Genomic DNA, 25,067 nt, shown 5'->3' with positions numbered 1-25,067 from the left:
TAAACTTTACAAACTAACTGTAACGCACACTCCAATCGCCTCGCAACCACACCAAACAACGCCAACTCAAAACCCACAAAGTGCCTTGCGGTTCAAACCCTCTTTATGCGGTTGCGTGCCGCTACGGTAGCGGCACGCATAATGAAACGATGACGTGTCCCACTGAATCCGAGGCCTCGTTTGTCATCAGTCACGTGATTTTTTACGTCACAATACACGCCTCGAACCGGGGCTTCATTTGACACGCCCCTTTTTGCTCGACACAGGCTCCGAAGCCTCGCTTCAAATGTCACATCACTACTTGTGTTAGTCAGGTTGCATGTGTTAGCTTAGGGTTTAGTTTTTTTGTTTCTTGTACTTAGCATTTAGCATAGGTCGTGAGTTTGTGTCTTGTGTTTTTCTATTATTAAACATTTTGTAAATCATTTCCGCGCGTGTGTCCGCCCCTCTCTTGTCCCGTCTAGCCCCATTACGTTACAATATGAATATAAACAAAATGTATGTAGTTATAATCAACAGGTTGCCAAGTGTTGCCAATTACAGCTTTGATGTATCTTCAGTAGACACAATTAGCTTTCTTAAGCATTGTGATTTAGATTTCTCTAAGCAATCTGACTTAAATTCATCTCGGTTATGAAGGTCCCTCGTAAAACCGTTTTAAAACTCTCCATAAATTCAGAAGATTAGCCAGGTCATTCAAGCACCTTGTCTTTTTTTAGCAACCTCTTGAGTTATTTCGGCTGTGCGTTTGAGGTTGTTCTTTTGAAACATCCAGATTTAGTTTCCGGGATGATGAGATTATATTTGACACTTAGATTTACATTTTTAGCATTTAGCTTTACAGTACTGTGACAGTATATTGTCTAAGCAATTGAGAGTTAAGAGCCTTGCTAAAGGGCTTAACTGTGGTAACCTGGCAGTGATGGGACTTGAACAAGTGATCTTTCAATTACCAGTCCAGGCTATAAGCTCATAATAATTTTTTCTTTATAATATACAACATTGCTCCATTCATGTTTCAATTAATGACATGCAAGTCTTCAGTACTGTTAACAAAAAAGCCTTATTTATCTGATGCTTCCACCACCATACTTCACTGTGGGTATGTTGTTCTTCCGGTCATAAGTGTAACCATTCTTTCTACAAATTTAACAGGCAGAATTATTAAAAAGGATATAATTTTTTATTCAAAATGTTATTTAAGTCCTGTCTCTTTTTTAAATAAATGAAATAATAAAACATGTGCTGTTTTAGTTGTTATTTTGTGTATTATTTTATTTTTGTTCAATGACACCACTGTAACAGATGTTTCTAAAAGCAGTGCTTAACAATGTATCTAAACTTGCGTTTTCCACTTAGCTTACCTGTATGGGCCACACTTTTTATAAGCATTAAAAATCTACACTATATGGTTGAATGTTTGTGCACAACTACACTGATCAGCCATAACATTAAAACCACCTCCTTGTTCCTACACTCATTGTCCATTTTATCAGCTCCACTTACCATACAGAAACACTTTGTAGTTCTATAATTACTGACTGTAGTCCATCTGTTTTTCTACATGCTTTGTTAGCCTGCTTTCACCCTGTTCTTCAATGGTCAGGACCCCCACAGGACCACTAGCGGACACCTTCTTTTCTCCCATGCACTCTGCACAGGTGCCTCTATCTGCTAACCAGGGTCCTTACACAGCGTTTGAAGACCCCACCCACATAGTCCGGTCATCCCAACCTAGCAGACATGGTAGCCAATTAATGTCTGCTACAGGCACTGCAAGTTATGCCCGCTAGGTGGTGCCCAGTCGACCGGTGGCAATGCCAGGTTTCTATTGCAGGATTTAGGTGTTCAAAAATCCAAACAACACTGCTGCACCTGCTACGTAAGAACAATGGTCCATCCAAATAGCAGTGGAGGTCCTATGGGGTTCCCTATCAATTGGTAAACAGGGTGTAGAAGTCAGTAATTGTATGCCCACAACGTTAATCTGTGAGGTAGATGGAGCTTATTAACTAATCAATGTATGTGTGTACCTAGATAGATAGGTGTACCTAATAAAGTGATTAGAAAGTGTATATATTGGTAAATATATGGCTGTAGGGTTGGTGGAACCGAGGGGGTTCAGAATCTTGGCCCTGGTGTGCTAGTGGGATATCCCGCTGCGCCACCTGGGTGCCTGCCACACTCCTACCTAACAGGTGTATTTTATATTAATTTAATTAAAGATTATGTGATCTGCACACAACTCTGAACTCAACCCCACTAAACACTGAATAACAATTGGGATTTTAACATCAGTGTTCCCCTCAATTCCCACAGACACACTCCAAAATCTTATCCAAAGTCTTGCCAGATTTATAGAGGCTGTAATAGCCACAAATGAAAGATTGGGCAACTCTACAGAATTCCTTAGATATATAGCATGGGATGCTTAGCAAGCATGTCTTGGTGTCCATATACTTTTGTCCATGAAGTGTACCAAGCAAGCACTCAAACACACTCACAGTGGGTTTCCAGTGACAGTACAGGTCAGGCTGAGCGAGTCCCCCTCTCTCAGAATGCCTTGAGGTGGGTTGATCCTCACAGTTGGCGCAACTGAAGAGAAAAAGAACAAAAATTCCAACAGATTTGTGATGCAGTCAGAAACAGGTTGCTTTATATGGTCATTATTTGGCGTCTTCATTTACGATCAAGCAATATAACGATGAGAAAAGCTTGTTTTTTTTCTTTTTAAATCCTGCCAAGAGTACATGCTAAAGCAGATGGCTACTTAATGGGCTAATAGCAAGCGCTAATGGGGGTAGTGCAGCTGTAGCTGTTTCTGTGTTACATTGTGGGGACAATTAAATGTGCTTCATTTAGCTCTGATTAATTTTAACCCGATAAGGACCTCTGTTTTAAATTCATAAAATTACCTTTAGTGTAGGGTTAGTAAAAGGATGAACAATAAAACACAATGTGGTGAGCAGTATAAACAGCGTAATGACAAGCAGAGGGCAGATTATTTTTAAACTACACCTACCACTCATAACATTATGACCACTGACAGGTGAAGTAAATAACACTGATTATCTCTTCATCACAGCACCTGTTAGTGCGTGGAATGTATTAGACAGCAAGTGAACATTTTATCCTCAAAGTTGACGTGTTAGAAGCAGGAAAATTGTCAAGTGTATGCATTTGAGCCAGTCTGACAAGGGCCAAATTATGATGGCTAGACGACTGTGTCAGAGCATCTCCAAAACTGCAGCTCTTGTGGGGTGTTCCCGGTCTGCAGTGGTCAGTATCTAAGGAACAGTAGTAAACCGGCGACAGAGTCATGGGTGGCCAAGGCTCATTGATGCACGTGGGGAGAGAAGGATGGCCCATGTGGTCCGATCCAACAGACGAGCTACTGTAGCTCAAATTGCTGAAGAGCTGGAAAATGCTGGTTCTGATAGAAAGGTGTCAGAATACACAGTGCATCGCAGTTGCAGGGCTGTTTTGGCAGCAAATAAGAGACCAACAAAATATTAGGAAGGTGGTCATAATGCTATGCCTAATAGGTGTATATGCCTGTTATTTATCCTGTAGATCTACTACTTGTCACTGCAAATCATCAACCAGTTACATAATCGAGCACGTTGTTAGATACACATTTCTATTCACATGTATTGCTTATAAACTGCATCTACCATACTGATTAAAATAATTGAAATACAATAACTGACAATAGCACATCTGTTGCTTTGCATACTTTGACCTACACTTGGGCGTATCAACCCCCTGTACCACATAGGACTGACCAGACTGACCAGATTATGTATGTGTGGTGGACAGATGGTGTCCAGAATGGAAATGACGTTATAGTGTGTGTTGTCCTGGTATGATTTTATTACATACAACAGTTTTGTCATGATTTTTTTGATACAGTTTATACTTACTGGCTTCAGATCACAGAACCTTGTTGGTTTTATATTTTTGGTCAAGCACTAATGTAGGATTTACATTGAGGTGTTCAAAAATCCAAACAACACTGCTGCACCTGCTACACATATACAAGTACAATGGTCCCTCCAATAGCATCTGGTCAGTGGGGGTTCCCTATTGATTGATAAACAATGTATGGGGGGGGGGGTTAGGTGGTGACAAAGTGTACACAGCAACAGATGGGCTAGAGCTAGTAATTATATACCCACAAAGTAGCTCATCAAATAATTAATGTATGTATGTATCAGATAGGTGTACCTAATAAAGTGCTCGAAAAGTGTATATATTGGTAAATACACTGTTGTATTGCTGCTACCTTCTTCCAAAATCTATCTATCTATCTATCTATCTATCTATCTATCTATCTATCTATCTATCTATCTATCTATCTATCTATCTATCTATCTATCTATCTATATGTAGTCATGTAGACTACAAATAATGACTGTTTATGCTTTCATTTATCTTCTATACTGTACATTAACTTTATTAACAGTCAGCATCAAACTGAATGTAATTAAATCAATGACCATGCATAAAATGGATAAAAATCTCACAGTGGACGTCCAGACGGTAATGGCGGACTCTCTTTTGGCCCACGAGTGCTGGGTGGGACACCTCACAGCTCAGAGCAGCGCCGTTGTCCTTCCTCTCCACAGGAATACGTATGGTGTTGGACACACTTACAGTTTTTCCATTCTCCTGCTGAGACACCACACCTGACAGACAGAAAGACACAGGGACAGAAAGAAATGGTCAATGGTGTAGCTGTGGTTTAAAATGGACTATTTTTTCAATCTTGTTCACCGGGATTACTTTGTTAACCAGCACAACACAGAAAAAAAACACTTTTTTTGCCACTGCCATTGCTAACATTTGTAAGATCAGTTACATATGGTAAATTATATGCTTCCAACTTTGTGGCAACAGCTAGGGCAAGGCCCTTTCCTGTTCTAGCATGCAAGAGGTTCATAAAGACTGGCTTGACATGTTTGGTCTGGACGAACTCACAGTGAAGAGTCAAGACCTCAACCCCACTGAACACCTTATACTGTATTTTAATGGGAAAGCTGACTGCAAGCCAAGTATTGTCGTTCAACATCACAAATGCTGTATTGATGGAATGGGAACAAATTCTTACAAGAACACTCGAAAATGTTATGGAAAGCCTTAGAATACAATGTACATGTGTGTGAAATGTGATGTCCATGGATAAAAGACTGCACAACTAGATGAGAAATTTATTGTGGTATTGTTTCCTTAATAATGCACCATGCATTTTACCCCTTTCTCCCAATTTAGCGTAGCCAATCCGGTGCTGGGGAACCTGATGGCGTCCAAGGAGGGTGTATATTCGCTTGACACACTCCCTCCGATGTGTGTCTGTCACGCTTGGAGCCTCAGGGTGATCCTGTGCTCCAGTGTGCCACGCCCTTCTCTCCCCAGTCTCCAACCAGCCTCCCTCTCCTGATTGGTTAGCTGGGGCTAATTAGCCCCAGCTGCTACTATTTAGGAGAGGCTCAGGGAAAGGCTGGTTGGAGATTATTGAGTGTAACTCTGTCTGTTTGCTCCTGGTAACTCTGTCTGTTTGCTCCTGGTAACTCTGTCTGTTTGCTCCTGGTAACTCTGTCTGTTTGCTCCTGGTAACTCTGTCTGTTTGCTCCTGGTAACTCTGTCTGTTTGCTCCTGGTAACTCTGTCTGTTTGCTCCTGGTAACTCTGTCTGTTTGCTCCTGGTAACTCTGTCTGTTTGCCCCTGGTAACTCTGTTTTACCTTCCTCCTAGCTCCTGTCGGTCAGTTTAGCCTGTTCCTGTTATGTTAGCCTGTTTAGTCTGTTCATGCCTTGTTTAGTCTGTTTAGTTCTTGTTTAGTTCTGTTCATTCCATGTTTCATCTGTTTAGTCCTTGTCTAGCCTGTTTAGTCATGTTTGCCTGTGTAGCTTTGTTAGCCTGTTTAGTTTAGTCCCTGTTTAGCCCCTGTCTGTTAGCCTAGTCCTTGTTTGTTAGCCTGTGTGTACTATCCTCCGTTTAGCCTTTGTTTAGTCCTGTTCAGTCTGTTCTGTCCTGTCTTTATTATTAATAAATATAGTTTTCTTTCACACATCTCCGCGTTTGTGTCCGCCCCTCCTGTCCGTCTAGCCCACAAACCGTTACAGAATAGTCTCCCTGATAGGACACAGCGAGATGTTGCTGGTTTATTCTTTCCCAGACTTTGGCTCTATGAGGTTTCCTCTAGTCTTCCCGCTTAGTAGGCCGGCTCCTTATGATGGAAGCAACCATAGGGTTGAAGGCTTCCTTCTCCAGAGCCAGCTCTACCTGCAGAACCTTCTGGACCCCCAGCCAACTGAAATCGACAAGGTACGATTTATGATGTCTAGACTGAGGGGTGCTGCTCGTGAGTGGGCTAAGCAGCGTTGGTCTGACAGGGGAGTTGTGCTGAACTCGGTGAAGGATTTTGAGGGCCTCATGAGAACCAAATTTTCATGTAGCAAAGTGCCCACTGCAGCTTATACCTGGCATCCAGTGCCCACTGGGGAGGTTAAATTTTCCCCAGTGCCCACTGCGGATGTGGTCCAGGAGCCAGTGCCCGCTTATAAAGCTCGTGACTGTCCCAAGTCCACGTTAGGAGCCAGCCAATATTATTTAGGTCCTGTTTCCTGTTACGACCCCAAGGGCTCCGGGGGTCCTTCTGTGTGTTCACCGGCTCCAGTGTTTTCGCAGCTGAGTCCAGTTTCTCCAGGGTCCAAACAGCTGGCTTCTGACGCATATCCAGGGTCCAAGCAGCTGATTTCGGACGCCTCTCCAGTGTTTTCGCAGCTGAGTCCAGTTTCTCCAGGGTCCAAACAGCTGGCTTCTGACGCATATCCAGGGTCCAAGCAGCTGATTTCGGACGCCTCTCCAGTGTTTTCGCAGCTGAGTCCAGTTTCTCCAGGGTCCAAACAGCTGGCTTCTGACGCATATCCAGGGTCCAAGCAGCTGACTTTGGACGCCTCTCTAGTGTTTTCGCAGCTGACTTTGGACGCCTCTCCAGGGTCCTCGCAGCTGAATGACGTTGCTCCAGTGTTTTCCCAAGTGACTTCGGACGCTTCTCCAGGGTCCTCGCAGCTGAGTGACGTTTCTCTAGTGTTTTCGCAGTTAACTTTGGACACCTCTCCAGGGTTCTCACAGCTGAGTGATGTTTCAATAGTGTTTTCGCAGCTGACTTCGGACGCCTCTCCAGGGTCCTCGCAGCTGAATGACGTTTCTCCAGTGTTTTCGCAGCTGACTTCGGACGCCTCTCCAGGGTCCACGCAGCTGAATGACGTTGCTCCAGTGTTTTCCCAAGTGACTTCGGACGCCTCTCCAGGGTCCTCGCAGCTGAATGACGTTTCTCCAGTGTTTTCGCAGCTGACTTCGGACGCCTCTCCAGGGTCCACGCAGCTGAATGACGTTGCTCCAGTGTTTTCCCAAGTGACTTCGGACGCTTCTCCAGGGTCCTCGCAGCTGAGTGACGTTTCTCTAGTGTTTTCGCAGTTAACTTTGGACACCTCTCCAGGGTTCTCACAGCTGTTTCAAGAACTTTCTCAAGGGTTTTTGCAGCTGATTCCGGACGCCTCTCAAGGGTCCTCACAGCTGAATCAAGGAGATTCTCAAGGATTTGTGCAGCTGATTAATGACGTTTCTCCAGTGTTTTTGCAGCTGACTCTTGACGCCTCTCCTCAAGGGTCCACGCAGCTGACTCCGGACGCCTCCTCTCAAGGGTCCACGCAGCTGACTCCGGACGCCTCTTCTCAAGGGTCCTCTCAGCTGACTCCCGAAGCCTCTTCGCCAGGCTCACCGCAGCTGACTCCCGAAACCTCTTCGCCAGGCTCCACGCAGCTGGCTCCTGTTCCCGAGTTGGCGCATCCCGATGGCGCTCCTGTTCCCGAGTTGGCGCATCCCGATGGCGCTCCTGTTCCCGAGTTGGCGCATCCCGATGGCGCTCCTGTTCCCGAGTTGGCACATCCCGATGGCGCTCCTGTTCCCGAGTTGGCGCAGCCCGATGCCGCTCCTGTTCCCGAGTTGGTGCCCCCTGATGGCACTCCTGTTCCCGAATGGGCGTCCCTCGGCGACGCTCCTGTTCCTGAGTTGGTGTCCTCCGACGGCACTTCTGTTCCTGAGTTGGTGTCCTCCGACGGCACTTCTGTTCCTGAGTTGGTGTCCTCCGACGGCACTTCTGTTCCTGAGTTGGTGTCCTCCGACGGCACTTCTGTTCCTGAGTTGGTGTCCTCCGACGGCACTTCTGTTCCTGAGTTGGTGTCCTCCGACGGCGCTTCTGTTCCTGAGTTGGTGTCCTCCGACGGCGCTCCTGTTCCAGAGTTGGCGCCCCCTGATGGCGCTCCTGTTCCAGAGTTGGTGCCCCCTGATGGCGCTCCTGTTCCAGAGTTGGTGTCCTCCGACGGCACTCCTGTTCCTGAGTTGGCGCCCCCTGATGGCGCTCCTGTTCCAGAGTTGGTGTCCTTCGAAGGTGCTTCTGTTTCCTCGTTGGCACTCCCAGATGGCGCTCCTGTTTCCGAGATGACGCCCCCAGATGGCGCTCCTGTTTCCGTGTTGGCGCCCTCCAATGGTACTTCTGTTCCAACGATGGCGCCCCCCGACGGCGCTTTTGAACTCTCGTCGGCGCTCCCCGACAGCGCTTCTGGTCTCCTATCATGCCTACCGCAAGGCATATTAAATAACTTCAAATTTGCCCCTCAGGGTCCAGGACCTCCTTTTTGTTGTTGGTTTTTGTATTGGGCACGCCAGGAGTCGTGCCTTCGGGGAGGGGCCTACTGTCACGCTTGGAGCCTCAGGGTGATCCTGTGCTCCAGTGTGCCACGCCCTTCTCTCCCCAGTCTCCAACCAGCCTCCCTCTCCTGATTGGTTAGCTGGGGCTAATTAGCCCCAGCTGCTACTATTTAGGAGAGGCTCAGGGAAAGGCTGGTTGGAGATTATTGAGTGTAACTCTGTCTGTTTGCTCCTGGTAACTCTGTCTGTTTGCTCCTGGTAACTCTGTCTGTTTGCTCCTGGTAACTCTGTCTGTTTGCTCCTGGTAACTCTGTCTGTTTGCTCCTGGTAACTCTGTCTGTTTGCTCCTGGTAACTCTGTCTGTTTGCTCCTGGTAACTCTGTCTGTTTGCTCCTGGTAACTCTGTCTGTTTGCCCCTGGTAATTCTGTCTGTTTGCCCCTGGTAATTCTGTCTGTTTGCCCCTGGTAACTCTGTTTTACCTTCCTCCTAGCTCCTGTCGGTCAGTTTAGCCTGTTCCTGTTATGTTAGCCTGTTTAGTCTGTTCATGCCTTGTTTAGTCTGTTTAGTTCTTGTTTAGTTCTGTTCATTCCATGTTTCATCTGTTTAGTCCTTGTCTAGCCTGTTTAGTCATGTTTGCCTGTGTAGCTTTGTTAGCCTGTTTAGTTTAGTCCCTGTTTAGCCCCTGTCTGTTAGCCTAGTCCTTGTTTGTTAGCCTGTGTGTACTATCCTCCGTTTAGCCTTTGTTTAGTCCTGTTCAGTCTGTTCTGTCCTGTCTTTATTATTAATAAATATAGTTTTCTTTCACACATCTCCGCGTTTGTGTCCGCCCCTCCTGTCCGTCTAGCCCACAAACCGTTACAGTCTACCTGGGTGCCCCGCACCGAACGTTTTTAAGTTAAGCTGGCAAGTCTAGCACCCATACGATTATTTAGCCATGCTGTTGTAGCACATGCAATGTGTTACTACACATGTTTGTTTGTTTGTTTATTAGGATTTTAACGTCATGTTTTACACTTTGGTTACATTCATGACAGGAACGGTAGTTACTCATTACACGAGGTTCATCAGTTCACAAGGTTATATCGAACACAGTCATGGACAATTTTGTATCTCCAATTCACCTCACTTGCACGTCTTTGGACTGTGGGAGGAAACCGGAGCTCCCGGAGGAAACCCACCATTCACATGGAATCACACAGTATAAAAAATTAATAGGTGAATATAAAGTGAATATACAGAAACCTCAAAAGTGAAGTCTACACTAGTAAACCCGAAAAAGCAAATAAGCACACGTCCGTCAATAGCAGTGGCTCATTCGCTATTTCAGATTTACTAGTTATTAGATGTTTTCAGTGATTAAATGTTACTACCTGGTCTAGGGGTAAACAAGCCATAACATTTAAAGAGCAGGTGTTGCTCCCAAATGCTCCCACAGATGTACGAGTTATACATGCCCTAAAAACACGGCTTTAAAACTCCACACTGTTAACAATCTGGACGGTCATTTTGTTTTTAATATCGGAAAACATAAAGTGCATTATTTCCATAACAATCCAAAAGATTTATTCATCAAATGAAAATACAAGTGTTTTTGGACATTTTTTGTCATATATGGCTTTTGCTGTGTATTGTACAGTTGTAACTTTGTTTGTCTGTGGATGCATTGAGGAGCGTTTGTCATATCCATCACAGAAACAGAAACGGTTTTTAATAGAATGTCATTTTTACCCTGATTGCGTTACACTTCACCTCCACCGATTCAACCCTCCATTGCTGACTGAGGAACTTCGCAACTGACACACGCCCCCTACGACACGTGCTCAGTACGGACTGCATTTTTCACCTGCACAAGTCGAGTTCATATATACCAATCAGCACTGTGCATGGAGAGCCACACCCTGATCAGCATTATTCCCAGACTCTGTGCAGGTGCCATCAATCAGCCAGCAGAGGTCGTAATTGCACCATTTATGAGGAACCCTGGTCCGGCTTGCCCCTAACCCTATGAACAACAGGCAATTGTTTATGCGGCCACCCAGTCCAGCCAGATGGCAGAGCTGAGATTCGATACGATGTATTCGAAATCCCAGCTCTGATGTGCTAGCGTACTTTACCGCTACACCACCTGGGCGGCTAATAGAATGTCATTTGATGAATTAAAAGGCATGAGCATTGGGTACAAATATTTCTTTGGATTCACTAAATCTTTCAATAATGATATGCACTTTAGAGGGTGAAATATCTAAGATGCTTCAAATACATATGCAGAAAGTTGTACCTAAGTGGTTAGATTATTTGGTGAGGCTTTGTTATTAGCCTCAATGCATCTTTCATAATCCTCAGTTGCCCTGTACCAGCTTGTTTGGAATATGTTCAGGCCATAATATCAGTATGATAATATTTTAAGAAAACAGTTAAGCTGATAAGCTGATAAAAATGTTAAATATCTTGTCTTTTAACTGTTTGCATGTAAATACAGGGTCAAAGGGACAGTGGTAGAGCTTTCTACATCTACATCTAGAGTAGGGACAGTGGTAGCCTAGTGGGTAGGGCATTGGGCTATCAACTTCCAAACCCATCTCTGCCATGCAGCCACTGTTGGGCCCTTGAGCAAGGCTCTTAACTCTCTCGACTCCAGGGGCGCCATACAATGCATACCTGTTGACCCTTGGCTAAAGAGAAATGTACTACTACCCTACGATCAAGCAACAAGCCAATGATATTTCTTATGAGTTATACACCGATCAGCCATAACATTAAAACCACCTCCTTGTTTCTACACACACTGCCCATTTTATAAGCTCCACTTACCATATAGAATCACTTTGTAGTTCTACAATTACTGACTGTAGTCCATCTGTTTCTCTGCATGCTTTGTTAGTTCCCTTTCATGCTGTTTTCAATGGTCAGGACTCTCCCAGGACCACCACAGAGCAGGTATTATATGGGTGGTGGATCATTCTCAGCCCTGCAGTGACACTGACATGGTGATGGTGTGTTAGTGTGTGTTGTACTGGTATGATTGGATAAGACACAGCAGCACTAATGGAGTTTTTAAACACCTCACTGTCACCACTAGTCCACCAACCAAAAATGTCCAGCCAACAGTGCCCTGTGGGCAGCGTCCTGTGACCACTGATGAAGGGCTAGAAGATGAGCAACTCAAACAGCAACAATAGATGAGCGATCGTCTCTGCCTTTACATCTACAAGGTGGACCAACTAGGTAGGAGTGTCTAATAGAGTGGACAGTGAGTGGATCCGATATTTAAAAAGTCCAGCAGCGCTGCTGTGTCTGATCCACTCATACCAGCACCATGTCAGTGTCACTGCAGTGCTGAGAATAATCCACCACCTAAATAATATCTGCTCTGTAGTGGTCCTGTAGGAGTCCTGACCATTGAAGAACAGGGTGAAAGCAGGCTAAAAAGGTATGTATAAAAACAGATGGACTACAGTCAGTAATATTAGAACTACAAAGTGCTCCTATATGGTAAGTAGAGCTGGTCAAATGGACAGTGAGTGTAGAAACAAGGAGGTGGTTTTGATGTTATGGCTGATCGGTGTATATTAACATTTATTTTATATACATAGATATGTTATTTTTAGAACATAATAGAGCCTAGATATTAGGGCCTCTGCTAGACAGAAAATAAATGACCTCCTTGATCGCTAGTGTGTGCCATCATGATTCAACCAGAAAATCTGTGAGCTGTGTTGAAATATGTTGAAGCATCTTTAAAATTGAAATATGTTTTTTTTTTTTTTTATCTGAAGCCACAGGTCCTAGTTTTTCAACAAAATACACAAAAAATAAAAGCCTCAGCTTCGGCCATGGTTACAGGATGATAGAGATAATGGTGGTTCCACTAAGTCAAAGCTGTTACAGGACCTGTTAACCAGTGGCGGCTGCTGGTCTTTCAAAGAGGGGAAGCTCATTGTCAGCTTACATCATAAAATTTGTCAATTTATTTATATATAAATGTATAAATTCTCCCCTTTGTTAGTTTTCAAGAAAATGGCATGAAATGGGTTGCAGTTTGTCTTCCGACTTCACTCGCAAAATCCGCGATGGTACTGAAGCTCCCAGCGACAGCTGTCAATCAAAACGTGATTCAGTCTTTCGACTGATCCTCCAATCATCTTGCAGAAGCTCAGCGTCAAGGGTATATTTGCCTGACACATGCTCTCTTTGAAGCATGTGCAATCCACCGACCCCTTCTTATTTGCCCATACTTCAGTAGATTCGCGTGTCAGGCCAGTCTTGCGCACATAGAGTCACACACTGATCTCCACATTTCTCCAGTTCTGTACAAACCAGGATCCATACACAGTGCCAAAGACCCCATCCCTTTTTTAGTCTGGTCTTTTCCCACCCGGCAAACTTGAGTGGCCAATTTTGTCTGCTCAGCCAGTTGTGCCTGCTAGAGGGCGCCCAGCTGACTGATAGCAGTGCTGAGATCAAGTTCAAAAAATTAAGTGCATATTGAGTAGTAAGTCAGTGCTATTACTTAAGGAGTTCCTCAAGGCTCAGTCCTTGGTCCACTGGGTCCTTATACAGTGTGAAGACCCAACCCCCTTTTTAGTCTGGTCTTTTCCCACACAGCAGACTTTAATGGCCAATTTTGTCTGCTCTGCCAACTGTGCCTGCTAGGGGGTGCCCAGCTTACTGATAGTACAGCTGAGATTCAAACTCGGGGAGTTCCAAATCCCAGTGCTGGTGCACTAGCGTAATATGAAACAGAAACAAAAAATCAAGTGCATATTGAAAAAGAGTAGTCAGTCAGTGCTATTACTCAATGAGTTCCTCAAGGCTCAGTTCTTGGTCCACTGGGTCTTTACACAGTGTGAAGACCCCACCCCCTTTTTTAGTCTGGTCTTTTCCCACCCGGCAGACTTTAGTTGCCAATTTTGTCTGCACTGCCAGTTGTGCTTGCTAGGGGGTACCCAGTCAAATGGTAGCAGAGCTGAGATTCAAACTGAAGGGTTCAGAATCCCAGCGGTGGTGCACTAGCGGAATATGAAACAGAAACAAAAAATCAAGTGCATATTGAAAAAGAGTATTTAGTCAGTGCTATTACTCAAGGAGTTCCTCAAGGCTCAGTCCTTGGTCCACTGGGTCTTTACACAGTATGAAGACCCCACCCCCTTTTTTAGTCTGGTCTTTTCCCACCCGGCAGACTTTAGTTGCCAATTTTGTCTGCACTGCCAGTTGTGCCTGCTAGGGGGTACCCAGTCAAATGGTAGCAGAGCTGAGATTCAAACTGAAGGGTTCAGAATCCCAGCGGTGGTGCACTAGTGGAATATGAAACAGAAACAAAAAATCAAGTGCATATTGAAAAAGAGTATTTAGTCAGTGCTATTACTCAAGGAGTTCCTCAAGGCTCAGTCCTTGGTCCACTGGGTCTTTACACAGTGTGAAGACCCCACCCCCTTTTTTAGTCTAATCTTTTCCCACCCGGCAGACTTTAGTTGCCAATTTTGTCTGCACTGCCAGTTGTGCCTGCTAGGGGGTACCCAGTCAAATGGTAGCAGAGCTGAGATTCAAACTGAAGGGTTCAGAATCCCAGCACTAATGCACTAGCGGAATATCCTGCTGTGCCACCTAAGCACCCGTTGAAGTAATGATTCTCTAATATTTTAGCATTTAACACAAACACACACACACACACACACACACACACATTTACCCCACGCACCTGGGTACATACTCTGGCACACAGCTGTGCTGTATGTGTGTTGTTTGAGCACAAGGACGTCCTACAGACCGACAGCCTGATAGGCAGATGTAACAAAAATGTGTGACAAAATAAAAGCTACAGAGCAAGGCTTTGCTGATTCTTTGTCTGGCAAATGTCGGAGAGATTAGGGGGACAAAAGAGACACTGCAGCACCATGGGACGAAAAGGACAAAGCCTACTGTGGATACATGTGACTAACAATCCACCTACTGTAAATCCAACCACCCCTATTTATCACAGCTATTGTCTGTAAGGCGATTTGCACCCCGTGTTCCAGCAGGTACTTTTATTTCATCCAATCTCCAAAATGTGGCTAGAGTAAATTGCCCCGGGATAAAATAGTTACTTAAACTGTGTGCCTTCAGCCCCGTGTGTCCATATGGTCCTGGTTGCATTGCTACACTAACCAGAATAAATAGATTAGTATTTTGCATATAGTACAACATACATTCACTGATTATTTTATAAGAAACACCTACCATACAGATAGACTTTGTGGGTATACATATACTGATTGTAGCCCATCTGCTGCTTGGTACATTTCACCCCGTACCCTATTTATCAATTAAAATAAAAAATTTACCCACTTCTTACAGGACCCAGCCAGATGTTATTTAGGTAGTCGACTACTCCCATAACCCTTTTCCACCGACGCGGAACCGGCTCCATTTCCACCAAAAAAAGAGGTTCCAGACAGTGAACTAGCGTTCTAATCTGGCACCACAGAATACTTGGTTTTTCAGCGCAAACCGTGACGTCATTTGTGGGCGTGTCAAAGTGTAGAGGTTTGGATGCTTTCACATGAGAAGCTGGTAAACCGCTGTGCTGTTGTTTTCTATGGAGCTTGTCGCTGCATTTTCATCTTTTAAAGTTCACCTGATTTAATTTTGATCCAGTTTGCCACTGATATTTTCAAAGCACCTCAAAAGAGACAAAATGTTTGATATGACGTGGTAAAAGTGACCCAGATGCCGCTCAGGTGGCGTAGCGGAGTTGGGGTTTCGAATACATCGTATAGAATCTCAGCTCTGCCTTCCGACTGGGCTGGGCGGCTGCATGAACAACGATTGGCTGTTGTTTAGGGTTAGGGGTAAAAAGTAGGATCATAGGTCCTCATAACTGGTGCAACTGTGGCCCCTGCTGGCTGACTGATGGCACCTGCACAGGGCTGAGGAATAATGTTGATGGGGGTGTGGCCCTCCATACACAGTGCCTGTCGGTGTATGAACTCGACTCGTGCAGGTGAAAAATGCTGTCTGTACTGACTGTACGTGTCGGAGGGGGCGTATGTCAGTTGAGAGGCGTCCTCAGTGGTGAAGGGTCAAATCAGTATAGAGGACGCAATCAGGGTAATTGGACACGACTAGATTAGGGGAGAAAATTGGGGGGGAAAAGTGGGGAAATTTATAAAAAAAATAAAAAAAAGTGACCCAGACATTACAAACAACGCTTAATGTGAAAAATAAAGCATAACGTGGCTTGTTGTACTAAAACAATGAGTGATGAATTTAGGTAGTACAGAGCACTTATAACCAGTAATAACAGAGAGAAATTTAGAGTTACTATGTCGGACTTTTAGTATATTCAGACACGTTACGCTTTTTTTACGTGAAGCTTAAAGCGCGTCGGTTCTCTAAAAAACACCAGGGTTCGAAGAGACCCAAAAGAAACCGGTTGGGATTATACTGTTCAGACTTACTGGCCTGTTAACAGCTGTTGAAGGTCTACAGTTTAGACTAGAACTTTCTTTCCACACAATTGCCACCCTCAAAATAACATTTGGTCAGTAGAAGCCTTATGTGGTGCTTGTTGGTTAATCAAGTGCATATTAAGAAAGAGTTAGTAGTTAGTCAGTGCTATTACTCAAGGAGTTCCTCAAGGCTCAGTCTTTGGTCCGCTGCTTTTTCTAATTTGTTTACGCCCTCTCGTAAACATCTAATTTACTTTTATTTTAATTTGTAACAGCTTTACTTGTCACAATTACATTTATTTATTGCCAGAAACGTTTCCAAAATACACCTCTGGCTTTTATGCCTGTCTGCTGGAAATGAAGACTTGGATAATAAACAGCTTACTCAAGCTCAACAGCTATAAGACTGATTAATTACTTAATGGCTTAAACCCAGATCTTTCCATCTGCTGTTTACAAGCTTAGAGTCCCTCTATTCATCTGTTCATCATCATCGTCCTTAGTGGCTGCCTAATCCTTATCAGGAACACTGTGGTTCCAAAGCCAATCCAAAAACACTAGGAGTAACATATATGGGCAGGATGATAATCATTCATGCAAGATGCACTTACCAAAACTTAGGGATGCTTTAGAACAGCCAATACACATTAACACAGGCAAAAAATGTCAAAGGACCCTGGTGTTATGCGACACACACACTAGCAGCTGTGCTAGCAGGTTTAAAGAAGGTCCTTAAGACCCTGGTACATTGCCTAAACACATTTATTCATATTCAGTGGCAGAAAAGAGAGTATATACAATATTACTATGGTGACACTAGGACCCCCCTGCTGATCAATCACTTGTGGTTCGCTGGTTTCAGATCAGCAAGGTTATAACAAGGTTATTACCAACAAGTTTTCTAGTTCATATTTACATTCTTGCTTCTGTAGTACCGCTTTATCAGGATTGTGGCAGGTCCAGATATTCCCTGACCTCACTTAAACCTAGACACACATAGGGGCAATTAAGAGCTGTCAATCCACCTACTGGATACCATATTTAGGGAGGAGAAGGACACCCTCATAAACATAGACAGAGACCAGAAACTAGAAGGTCTCTAAGACCCTGGTGCAGTGCCTAAACACATTTATTCATTTTTAGTAGCCACTTTGTACTGATCACACTAAAAGCCAGGTAGGAATAATCTATGAACTTACTCGTACACTTACACTTAGGTGTCGAAACAATTTAGGACAACCAATTTACCTACTGTCATGTTTTGTATTGGATAATAAAACCAGGTTGCCCAGAAGAAACCCAATAGACGTAGGGACAAAATCTTGAACTGATCACCAACACAGTGCATTTCCATGCCCAGAGTTCCATTATCGGGAAACAGAAGTCGGAAAAAACCTGGCGGAACGCACTCTTTATTTCCTAATTTTACTGCTGAGGGTTTATAATGAACTTCTTTAGTGTCTGTGCGTGGCACAAAGGGATTGTCATAGACCAGGGGTGTCCAAACTTTACTTGTTGGGGGCCAGATGGACTCAAAAAGACGCAAACACTTGTCACAGACTCTTTTGTATTAAAACAAATACAAATATAATTAACAATTACACTTCTTTTTTATTTGAGTGACTAATTATCTACCTTGTGTACAGTTGTTACGCAACGTGTTGCACCAGCATCTGTGACCTGTGAAGTTTTTGTTATCTCAGTAGACACTTTTTGTGATTTCTTTTCATGTCCATTTTCTGCATATTAAGTGAGGCTCCCTACCGGCCAATTGCTTACGTCGAAGGTTTGTTGGATCCATACCAGCAAAGTTATGGTGCCAGAACAGCACCAACTTTTCTGACCCAAAACATGTGATTTTGGGGTGTAAAACTGCCAAACCCTTTGGGATCTTGCACCAGCACTGGCACCACATTGTTGAAAAAGTGCCTAAAGTGATTTACCACCAGTGAGTAGTGGTGGTAAATTTGTTCATTTTATGGACTCGGGTTAATCTGAGTCACTCAGTAATGTGATCTGGTTCACTTGAGTCATTTGAGTCACTTGTACTGACATCTTGATTGCGATTGATTTACTGCATGAAAATGCATCCAAATATCACTTGTCTTCCGTGCACTCATCTTCTGTAAATAAATCCTTCTCTCTTAATTCTCCTGGCACCTCACACTTCTCCTGTCAGTGACAAGTTGACATTTTTTTCTAAGTGGAATCTTAATCATGGGGGATAGGGACTAGGAGGGGGAGAGGGGGGAGAGGGGGGTGGACTCACCTACCAATCAGATGGGTAAATTAATGGGTCAAGGGGGATGGTCAACAACAAATTGCCATGGTAACTTGACCCAGTCAGGTAGCCACAGTGGCACCTAAACAAACAGTTGATAAATTACTATGGGGGCTATGATACTCCTTATGTGGTACAGTCCTAATGTAGCCTGTACGCATTTGCATTTTAATAATAATATAACTATATTTTGCTGTTTTGCTTACAAGAAAATATGCTGCACTAATCTATACCACTACCACTACTAATAATAAAAATATATGCATGTGCATAAAATCAGCCACATAACAAACACCAGTGTGTTCAACCGCTTGTTTATTGGAATATTTAACTTATTACTTGGATTCACAGACTGGAGTGAAGCCGGTTGAGCCAAATCATCTGAGTCCGCGGTGTTTCCGGTGAGTCTGCTCACTCTTCTTGTGTATTTAGCAGCAGCCAGTCAGAGGACTCATAGGATCTGAAGACTCATAGGAGACATCTGACTCATGATTCCTGATTCAGTATGAAGATTCGAATCATTAACCCAGGTGATTCAGGAGCTGCCCAGCTCTAGATCAGAGGTGAGTTTCCATCCAGGTTCCCAGGATCTATGCTTCTAGGGTATACATATTATTTCTTGACATGTGCACATTTTTAGTCACAGCTTTATCCTGATCAGGTCTGTGGTGTAACAAGTGCCTGGATCTAACCCTGTATCTAAGAAGATTTTTAATGAACCCAAAAGCAGAAGACCTATGAAAGGAGGACAAAAGTAAAGGAGGACAAAAGTAAAGAAAAATAGCTTAAGAAATGGAATAATATAATATCTTGGGAGGTGTGGTGGCTCTGTGGGTAGCACTGTCGCCTCACAGCAAGAAGGTCCTGGGTAGAGTGGTCCGTCTCCTTTCTGTATGGAGTTTGCGTGTCCTCCCTGTGTCTGTGTGGGTTTTCTATGGGAGCTCCGAATTCCTCAAACAATCCAAAGACATCAGCAGTCAGGTGAATTGGAGATACAAAATTGCCTTAGGTGTGCATGTATTTGCCTTGTGATGGACTGGCAACCTGTCTGTGTTGTTTCCTGCCTTTCGCCCAGTGAATTGGACCCACCACAACCTTAAACAGGATGAAGCTGTAGTAAAATAAATAATTAATGAATGAATAAGAATATGTCAAGAAAGGAATGAATAAATACTAAGGAACTCAGAGTGGAACTAGAACCATGGTGTAGAATGCAAAAGACAAGCCCCTTAGTAACCGTGATAGATGTGGATGGGCATGAATATAAGAACCATGCCTATGCCCAGTAGAGGAAAACACAAGGTAAAACAAACAATCGACTAAAATGCAAGTATGAAATCCACACAGACATGTCAAACTCATCAAAGAAGGTGACTGGAGGCAAGTTTTCTAGGAGAAGGTCCCCAGGACAGTTCTGTATAACACCCACACCACCTGCTGCACCACCATGCTGCCTGTTATTCTATCCCTGCTCTGTTTTCATCTCTAACATAAAGCTTTACAGTTAAAACCTGTTTTTCCCAAATCTGAAAAACCCCAAAGCTTAAACTTTGTTTGTCTTACTCTGCTGCTGAGTTATTTTTTTGTATCTGCAGTCTGGATTACTGTAATACCCTTTTTTCTGGTATCAGCTCTAAGTCTCTTCGTGTTTTTCAGATCTCAATGTTGTTCAAAATTCAGCTGCTTGGATTCTCACCAACAGTTTATCTCGGCACCATTACCCAGCTTCACATCATAATCTTCACCGGCTTTCCATAAAACAACACGTTGACTTCAAATACCCTTTCCTTGCTTACAAAGCCTTTTACAATCCTATTTACTCCTGTCTGTCTTGTCTTATTAAACAGCCCACCCACACCCTCAGTTTCTTTACCCCTGACTAGCAGGTGGGGCATATTGAAAAAAACTAAACAAAACAAAACAAAACAAAAAAACGCATGAAAGGGCACCCAGGTGGTGCAGCGGGATATTCCGCTAGCACACCAGCAGCGAGTTTCTGAACTCCCCGGTTCAAAACTCGGTGTTGCCACAGGTCGGCATAATTGGCAGTGCCTGCAGCAGATACTAATTGGCCACCGTATCTGCAGGGTGGGGGCCGGACTATGTGTGGGTGGGTGGGTCTTCATACGCTGTGTAAGGACCCTGATTGGTGAAAGAGACGCCTGTGCAGAATGCAGGGGCGAGAAGAGGAGGGCTGTGCACGTGACGAAAGAGGCGTGTACAGCGACGTGTTCTACTGGATGCAATCAGGTATCTCTCACCAGCGGAAGACAAAATTGGGTGCGCTAAATTGGGAGGAAAATGAGGAGAAAATGCATAAAAAAAAAAAAAAAAAAAAAAAAAAAAAAAAAAAAACACGCACAAAGGCACCCAGGTGGCGCAGCGGGATATTCCACTAGCACACCAGTGCTGGGATTCTGAACTACCTGAGTTTGAATCTCAGCTCTGCTACCGGCCGACTGGGCGCCCTCTAGTGGGCACAATTGGCAGTGCCTGCAGCAGACAGAATTGGCCATCAAATCTGCCGGGTGGGAAAGACCGGACTAATAAGTGGGTGGGGTCTTCAAACGCTGTGTAAAGACCCTGATTAGTAGCTTAAGGCTCCTGTACAGAAGTGGATGAGCATGGAGATTGGTGCATGATATCCGGTCTCATGTGTGAATGCACCAAAGTATGGGCGAATATAAAGGGGTCAAGAGGTCTGTGCACACGTCACAGGGGGCATGGGGTAAGCCAATATACTCTTCTCGGACGCGATCGGGATCCCCAGCAGTGGAGAACTAACTGGCTACACTAAATTCGGAAGAAAATGGAGAAAACGCATAAATACGGGCCATGTAGACTGACAGAGCACTTTATTAGGTACACATTTTTGTTATTATTCATTTGTTATTATTGTTGGGAATTTGGAAAACATTTTACTGGCCTTATTATTAGGAACGCATATCCTGTTAGTACTCATAGATGTACAATTAAAGACTATAGCTATAGTCCTGTTGTCCATGTACAATGTGAGTTGATCTTTCTCTAGCATTCTACTGGTAGACACTTTCTGATCACATGACACTGTTGGGTTTAAATTTTTGGATGGAGCACTACACTCCTCTCAGCATTTACACCAATGAGTTTAAAAATCCTTAACAACACTGCTACACCTGCTACACATATGCAAATACAACACACACTTCTATGTTAATGCTCTGTTAGTGTCATTACAGTGCTGAGAATAGTTCAAGACCCAACCATCATCTGGTCAGTGAGCGTCCAGTGAGAATCCCAATTCTATTGATGAATAGGGTACAGGGGGTGAAAGTGTTCAGTCACAATTATCACTCTGAATAAAAGCACCTGTTAAATATAACTCCTTAAGTCCCATGTTGCTGTGTGGCACCAATTCGTGCCACCTTGGTTAGGGTACTGGACTAGTATTCAGAAGGTCGATTCTATGATTTTAGCCCCACCAGTGCCAGGTTGGCATTTGACCTTAACCTCTATTGCTTGGATTGTATTGGTTCATAGTTATACGTCACTTTGAATAAAAGCACCTGTTAATTATAACTCCTTAAGTTCCATGTTGCTGTGTGGCATCCACTTTGTGCCACCTTGGTTAAGGTACAGGACTTGTATTCAGAAGGTCGATTCTATGATTGTAGCCCCACCACTGCCAGGTTAGCACTTGACCTTGACCCTCTATTGCTTGGATTGTATTAGATCACAGTTATACTTCATTATGGATAAAAGCACCTGTTAATTATAACTCCTTAAATAAACTCCTCAAGTCCCATGTTGCTGTGTGGCACCCACTTTATGCTACCTTGGTTAAGGTACTGCACTAGTATTCAGAAGGTCGATACTATGATTGTAGCCCCACCAGTGACAGGTTGGCACTTGACCTTAACCTTTTATTGCTGGGATTGTATTAGATCACAGTTATAAGTCACTTTGGATAAAAGCATCTGCTAATGGCTAACAATATAAACGTTATAGATAACTTTTCTTTTTTGTGGCATTGAGCTAAGTTTCGCAATGATGAAATAAATATTACAAACAGCTGTTGATGATCAATGACATATTGTGTAGATTAACCCAGACTGATTAACCAAATCGGAAACATCTGTGTAGAGGAAATAAAACAAGATGAGGGACAGCTGTACTAATAGGTGAGGTTGTGGTGGATTAACCGTCAAATATTACATTAAAGCATAGGACAGCATTAAACCGAGACACAAAGTTCATTAGCACGGTCCTTCCTGAGCAGAAGTCTTAGGGCGCATTCACATGAGAAGCGACAAAACTGCACAAAACGCTGTGTCATCAAAATGCACGATGACTTGAATATGTATTTGTGTGGAATAACCATCAAATTCACTCTGAAAGCATCCACATGTATCTGTGTTTAGCTGTATTTTCCTCCTGTTTCACTTTTAAACTTGTGTTATCTGAGAAATTCCAAAACGCTTATCATTTAAAAAGCCTAACGTGGTTTAATGTACTAAAAGAACACTAAACTTCTCTTAGTTGTTGTTTTATTCCTATGTCACGTTCAGTTTTGTTTACGTTAAGCATGGTTCGTACTGCCTGAGTCGCTTTTACAGCATCATATCAAACAGTTCGTCTTATTTGATGCGCTTTGAAAAGGTCTGCAGCAAACTGGTTCAAAGTTCAAACAGGTTCGAATCGCAAGCGCAACGCGACAAAGCTAAACGGCACCTTCACACTCTATAAGAAACAATGTAACAGTTGACGCAAAATTGGTTTTGGCAAGGTTGGGGCCACAGACACAGTGATCAGTCATGAAAACCAATTGCAACTGATGACAGATGCATCAAGCTTACTTTGCTTCAAAATATCAAGATGACCAGCAATGTTATCAGCTAGAACTGGCAGAAATCACAGGAGTCATGGTTCAACCATCTATATTCCTAAGACAGTGAGAGATGCAACCAAAAAACTATTCATCCGTGGTGGAAACAATGACAAGGAATTTACCAGTTCACCAATAAAAAAGGACTCTGGTGCAGAACAGTGGCAGTATGTGCTCAAGTCCACCAAAAGACCTGGAGAGTTCTACATGGAAGAATGTCTGAGGTTCCTTGCCGGTTTGGGGCTCTGTTTCTGCAAAAGGAGCTGATAATTTGGTCAAAAGCATTTTACTACTGGGCACTAGGGTGGTACAGTGGTCTAATTCTCGAGCCTACTACAGCTGGAAGCTCAACTAAGGCTCCTAAAATCGAATCTCAGCAGTGCTATCAGCGAGACCAGGTGTCTAACAGGCACTATTGACCATGCCTAAGTGAGGGAGGTGACTGCAAATGTGTCTAGTTGAGGTGCCATTGGGACACCTTTCACTAGCCTACTACTGCTGGAAGCTCAACTGGCTCTTAAATTCAAATCACAGCAGTGCCATCGACCAGACCAGGTGTCTAACTGGCTCTTAAATTTAAATCGCAGCAGTGCTATCGACCAGACCAGGTGTCTGACTGGCGCTATTGACCATGCCTCCTTGAGGGAGGTGACTGCAGATGTGTCTAGTCGAGGCACCTGCAAAATGCATGGTGAACACAGCGTGACTCTCTATATGCAATTTGTCCACTGCTGGCAGGTGAAAAGAAGCGCCACATGCATGCATGACAGATTGTCTGCTGGATCAATGCAGAGGTGCTGCAAACAGCAGCATGAACGAATGTCTTAGGAGGTGCAGTGGTCTAATTAGCTCAATTCTGGCTCTCAAATTCGAATATCAGCGGTACTATCGACCAGACCCGGTGTCTAACAGGCACTATTGATCATGCCTGATTGAGGGAGATGACTTCAAATGTGTCTAGTCCAGCGCGCCTGGCTCTCTGTTCGAGTCCACTGCTGGCAGGTGAAAAGAAGTGCCAAAAGCACGTCATGTCAGATGTCTCCTTGGTCAATGCAGGTCAGGTAAAACTTACTAGATTGGGAAGAAAAGGGGTAAGTATTTTACCACTGAGAGCACATTTATTACTTATTCATCGTGCACACCATCAAGTGTCTAATCTGTCACAAATGTTTTCTGCAGCATTACAAACAGAAGGCAAAAGACGAAGACTTTTTTCCTCAGTGAAAAAAAAATCCTGCAACAGATGGCACAGCTTTCACAAAGCCCTGATCTTAGCATTGTCAAGCCAGTCTGGGAGTAAATGCAGAGACAGAAGCTGTCTCTAGAACTGTGACAAGTTCTCCAAATGGCTTGAAATGACCAGCTGAGTGTCTTAAAAACTGCACAGCGATGTATCTAAGATAATTGCTAAAAAAAATGCAGCAATTATGTGGACACCTGACAATTAGCTTGCTGGACAAACCATTCCAAAACCATAGGCATTAATATGGAGCCCCTCCCCCATCCCTTTTTGTTGGTATATCGGCCTCCACTTCTATAAGCATGATTCTACAATATTTTGTGTGTCTGTGGTTCATTGAAAAAGTATGTCAAAAGATGGCCTGGCTTGCAATCAGCATTCCAAGTCCTCTCAAAATGTTTAATGTGAACAGGTAAACCGGCGACAGGGTCATGGGTGGCCAAGGCTCATTGATGCACGTGGGGAGCGAAGGCTGGTCCATGTGGTTCAAGGTCAATATTCTTCCTAAGGTGTTCAGCTGGTTTGAGATCTGGTGAC

The 25,067-nt window shown here is 43.8% G+C and overlaps 2 protein-coding genes across 2 annotated transcripts in view; both read right to left on the bottom strand.

Moving 5' to 3' along the window:
• Positions 1-25,067, bottom strand: part of rps19 (ribosomal protein S19) — a 505,685-nt gene that overhangs the window by 117,904 nt on the left and 362,714 nt on the right. The gene's annotated exons all lie outside the window — the stretch shown is intronic.
• The window catches only part of cadm4 (cell adhesion molecule 4), a 433,110-nt gene that overhangs the window by 52,736 nt on the left and 355,307 nt on the right, over positions 1-25,067 (bottom strand). The window contains exons 4-5 of the mRNA XM_062992793.1: positions 4,527-4,688; positions 2,505-2,595 (exon numbers count right to left, since the gene is read on the bottom strand). Of these exons, the coding sequence (XP_062848863.1) occupies positions 2,505-2,595; positions 4,527-4,688 (253 nt within the window). The remainder of the gene's footprint in view (positions 1-2,504; positions 2,596-4,526; positions 4,689-25,067) is intronic.

Source organism: Trichomycterus rosablanca, chromosome 3 (assembly GCF_030014385.1).
Source record: "Trichomycterus rosablanca isolate fTriRos1 chromosome 3, fTriRos1.hap1, whole genome shotgun sequence".
Lineage (NCBI taxonomy): Eukaryota > Metazoa > Chordata > Actinopteri > Siluriformes > Trichomycteridae > Trichomycterus > Trichomycterus rosablanca.
This window is presented reverse-complemented; position numbering and strand designations above follow the sequence as displayed.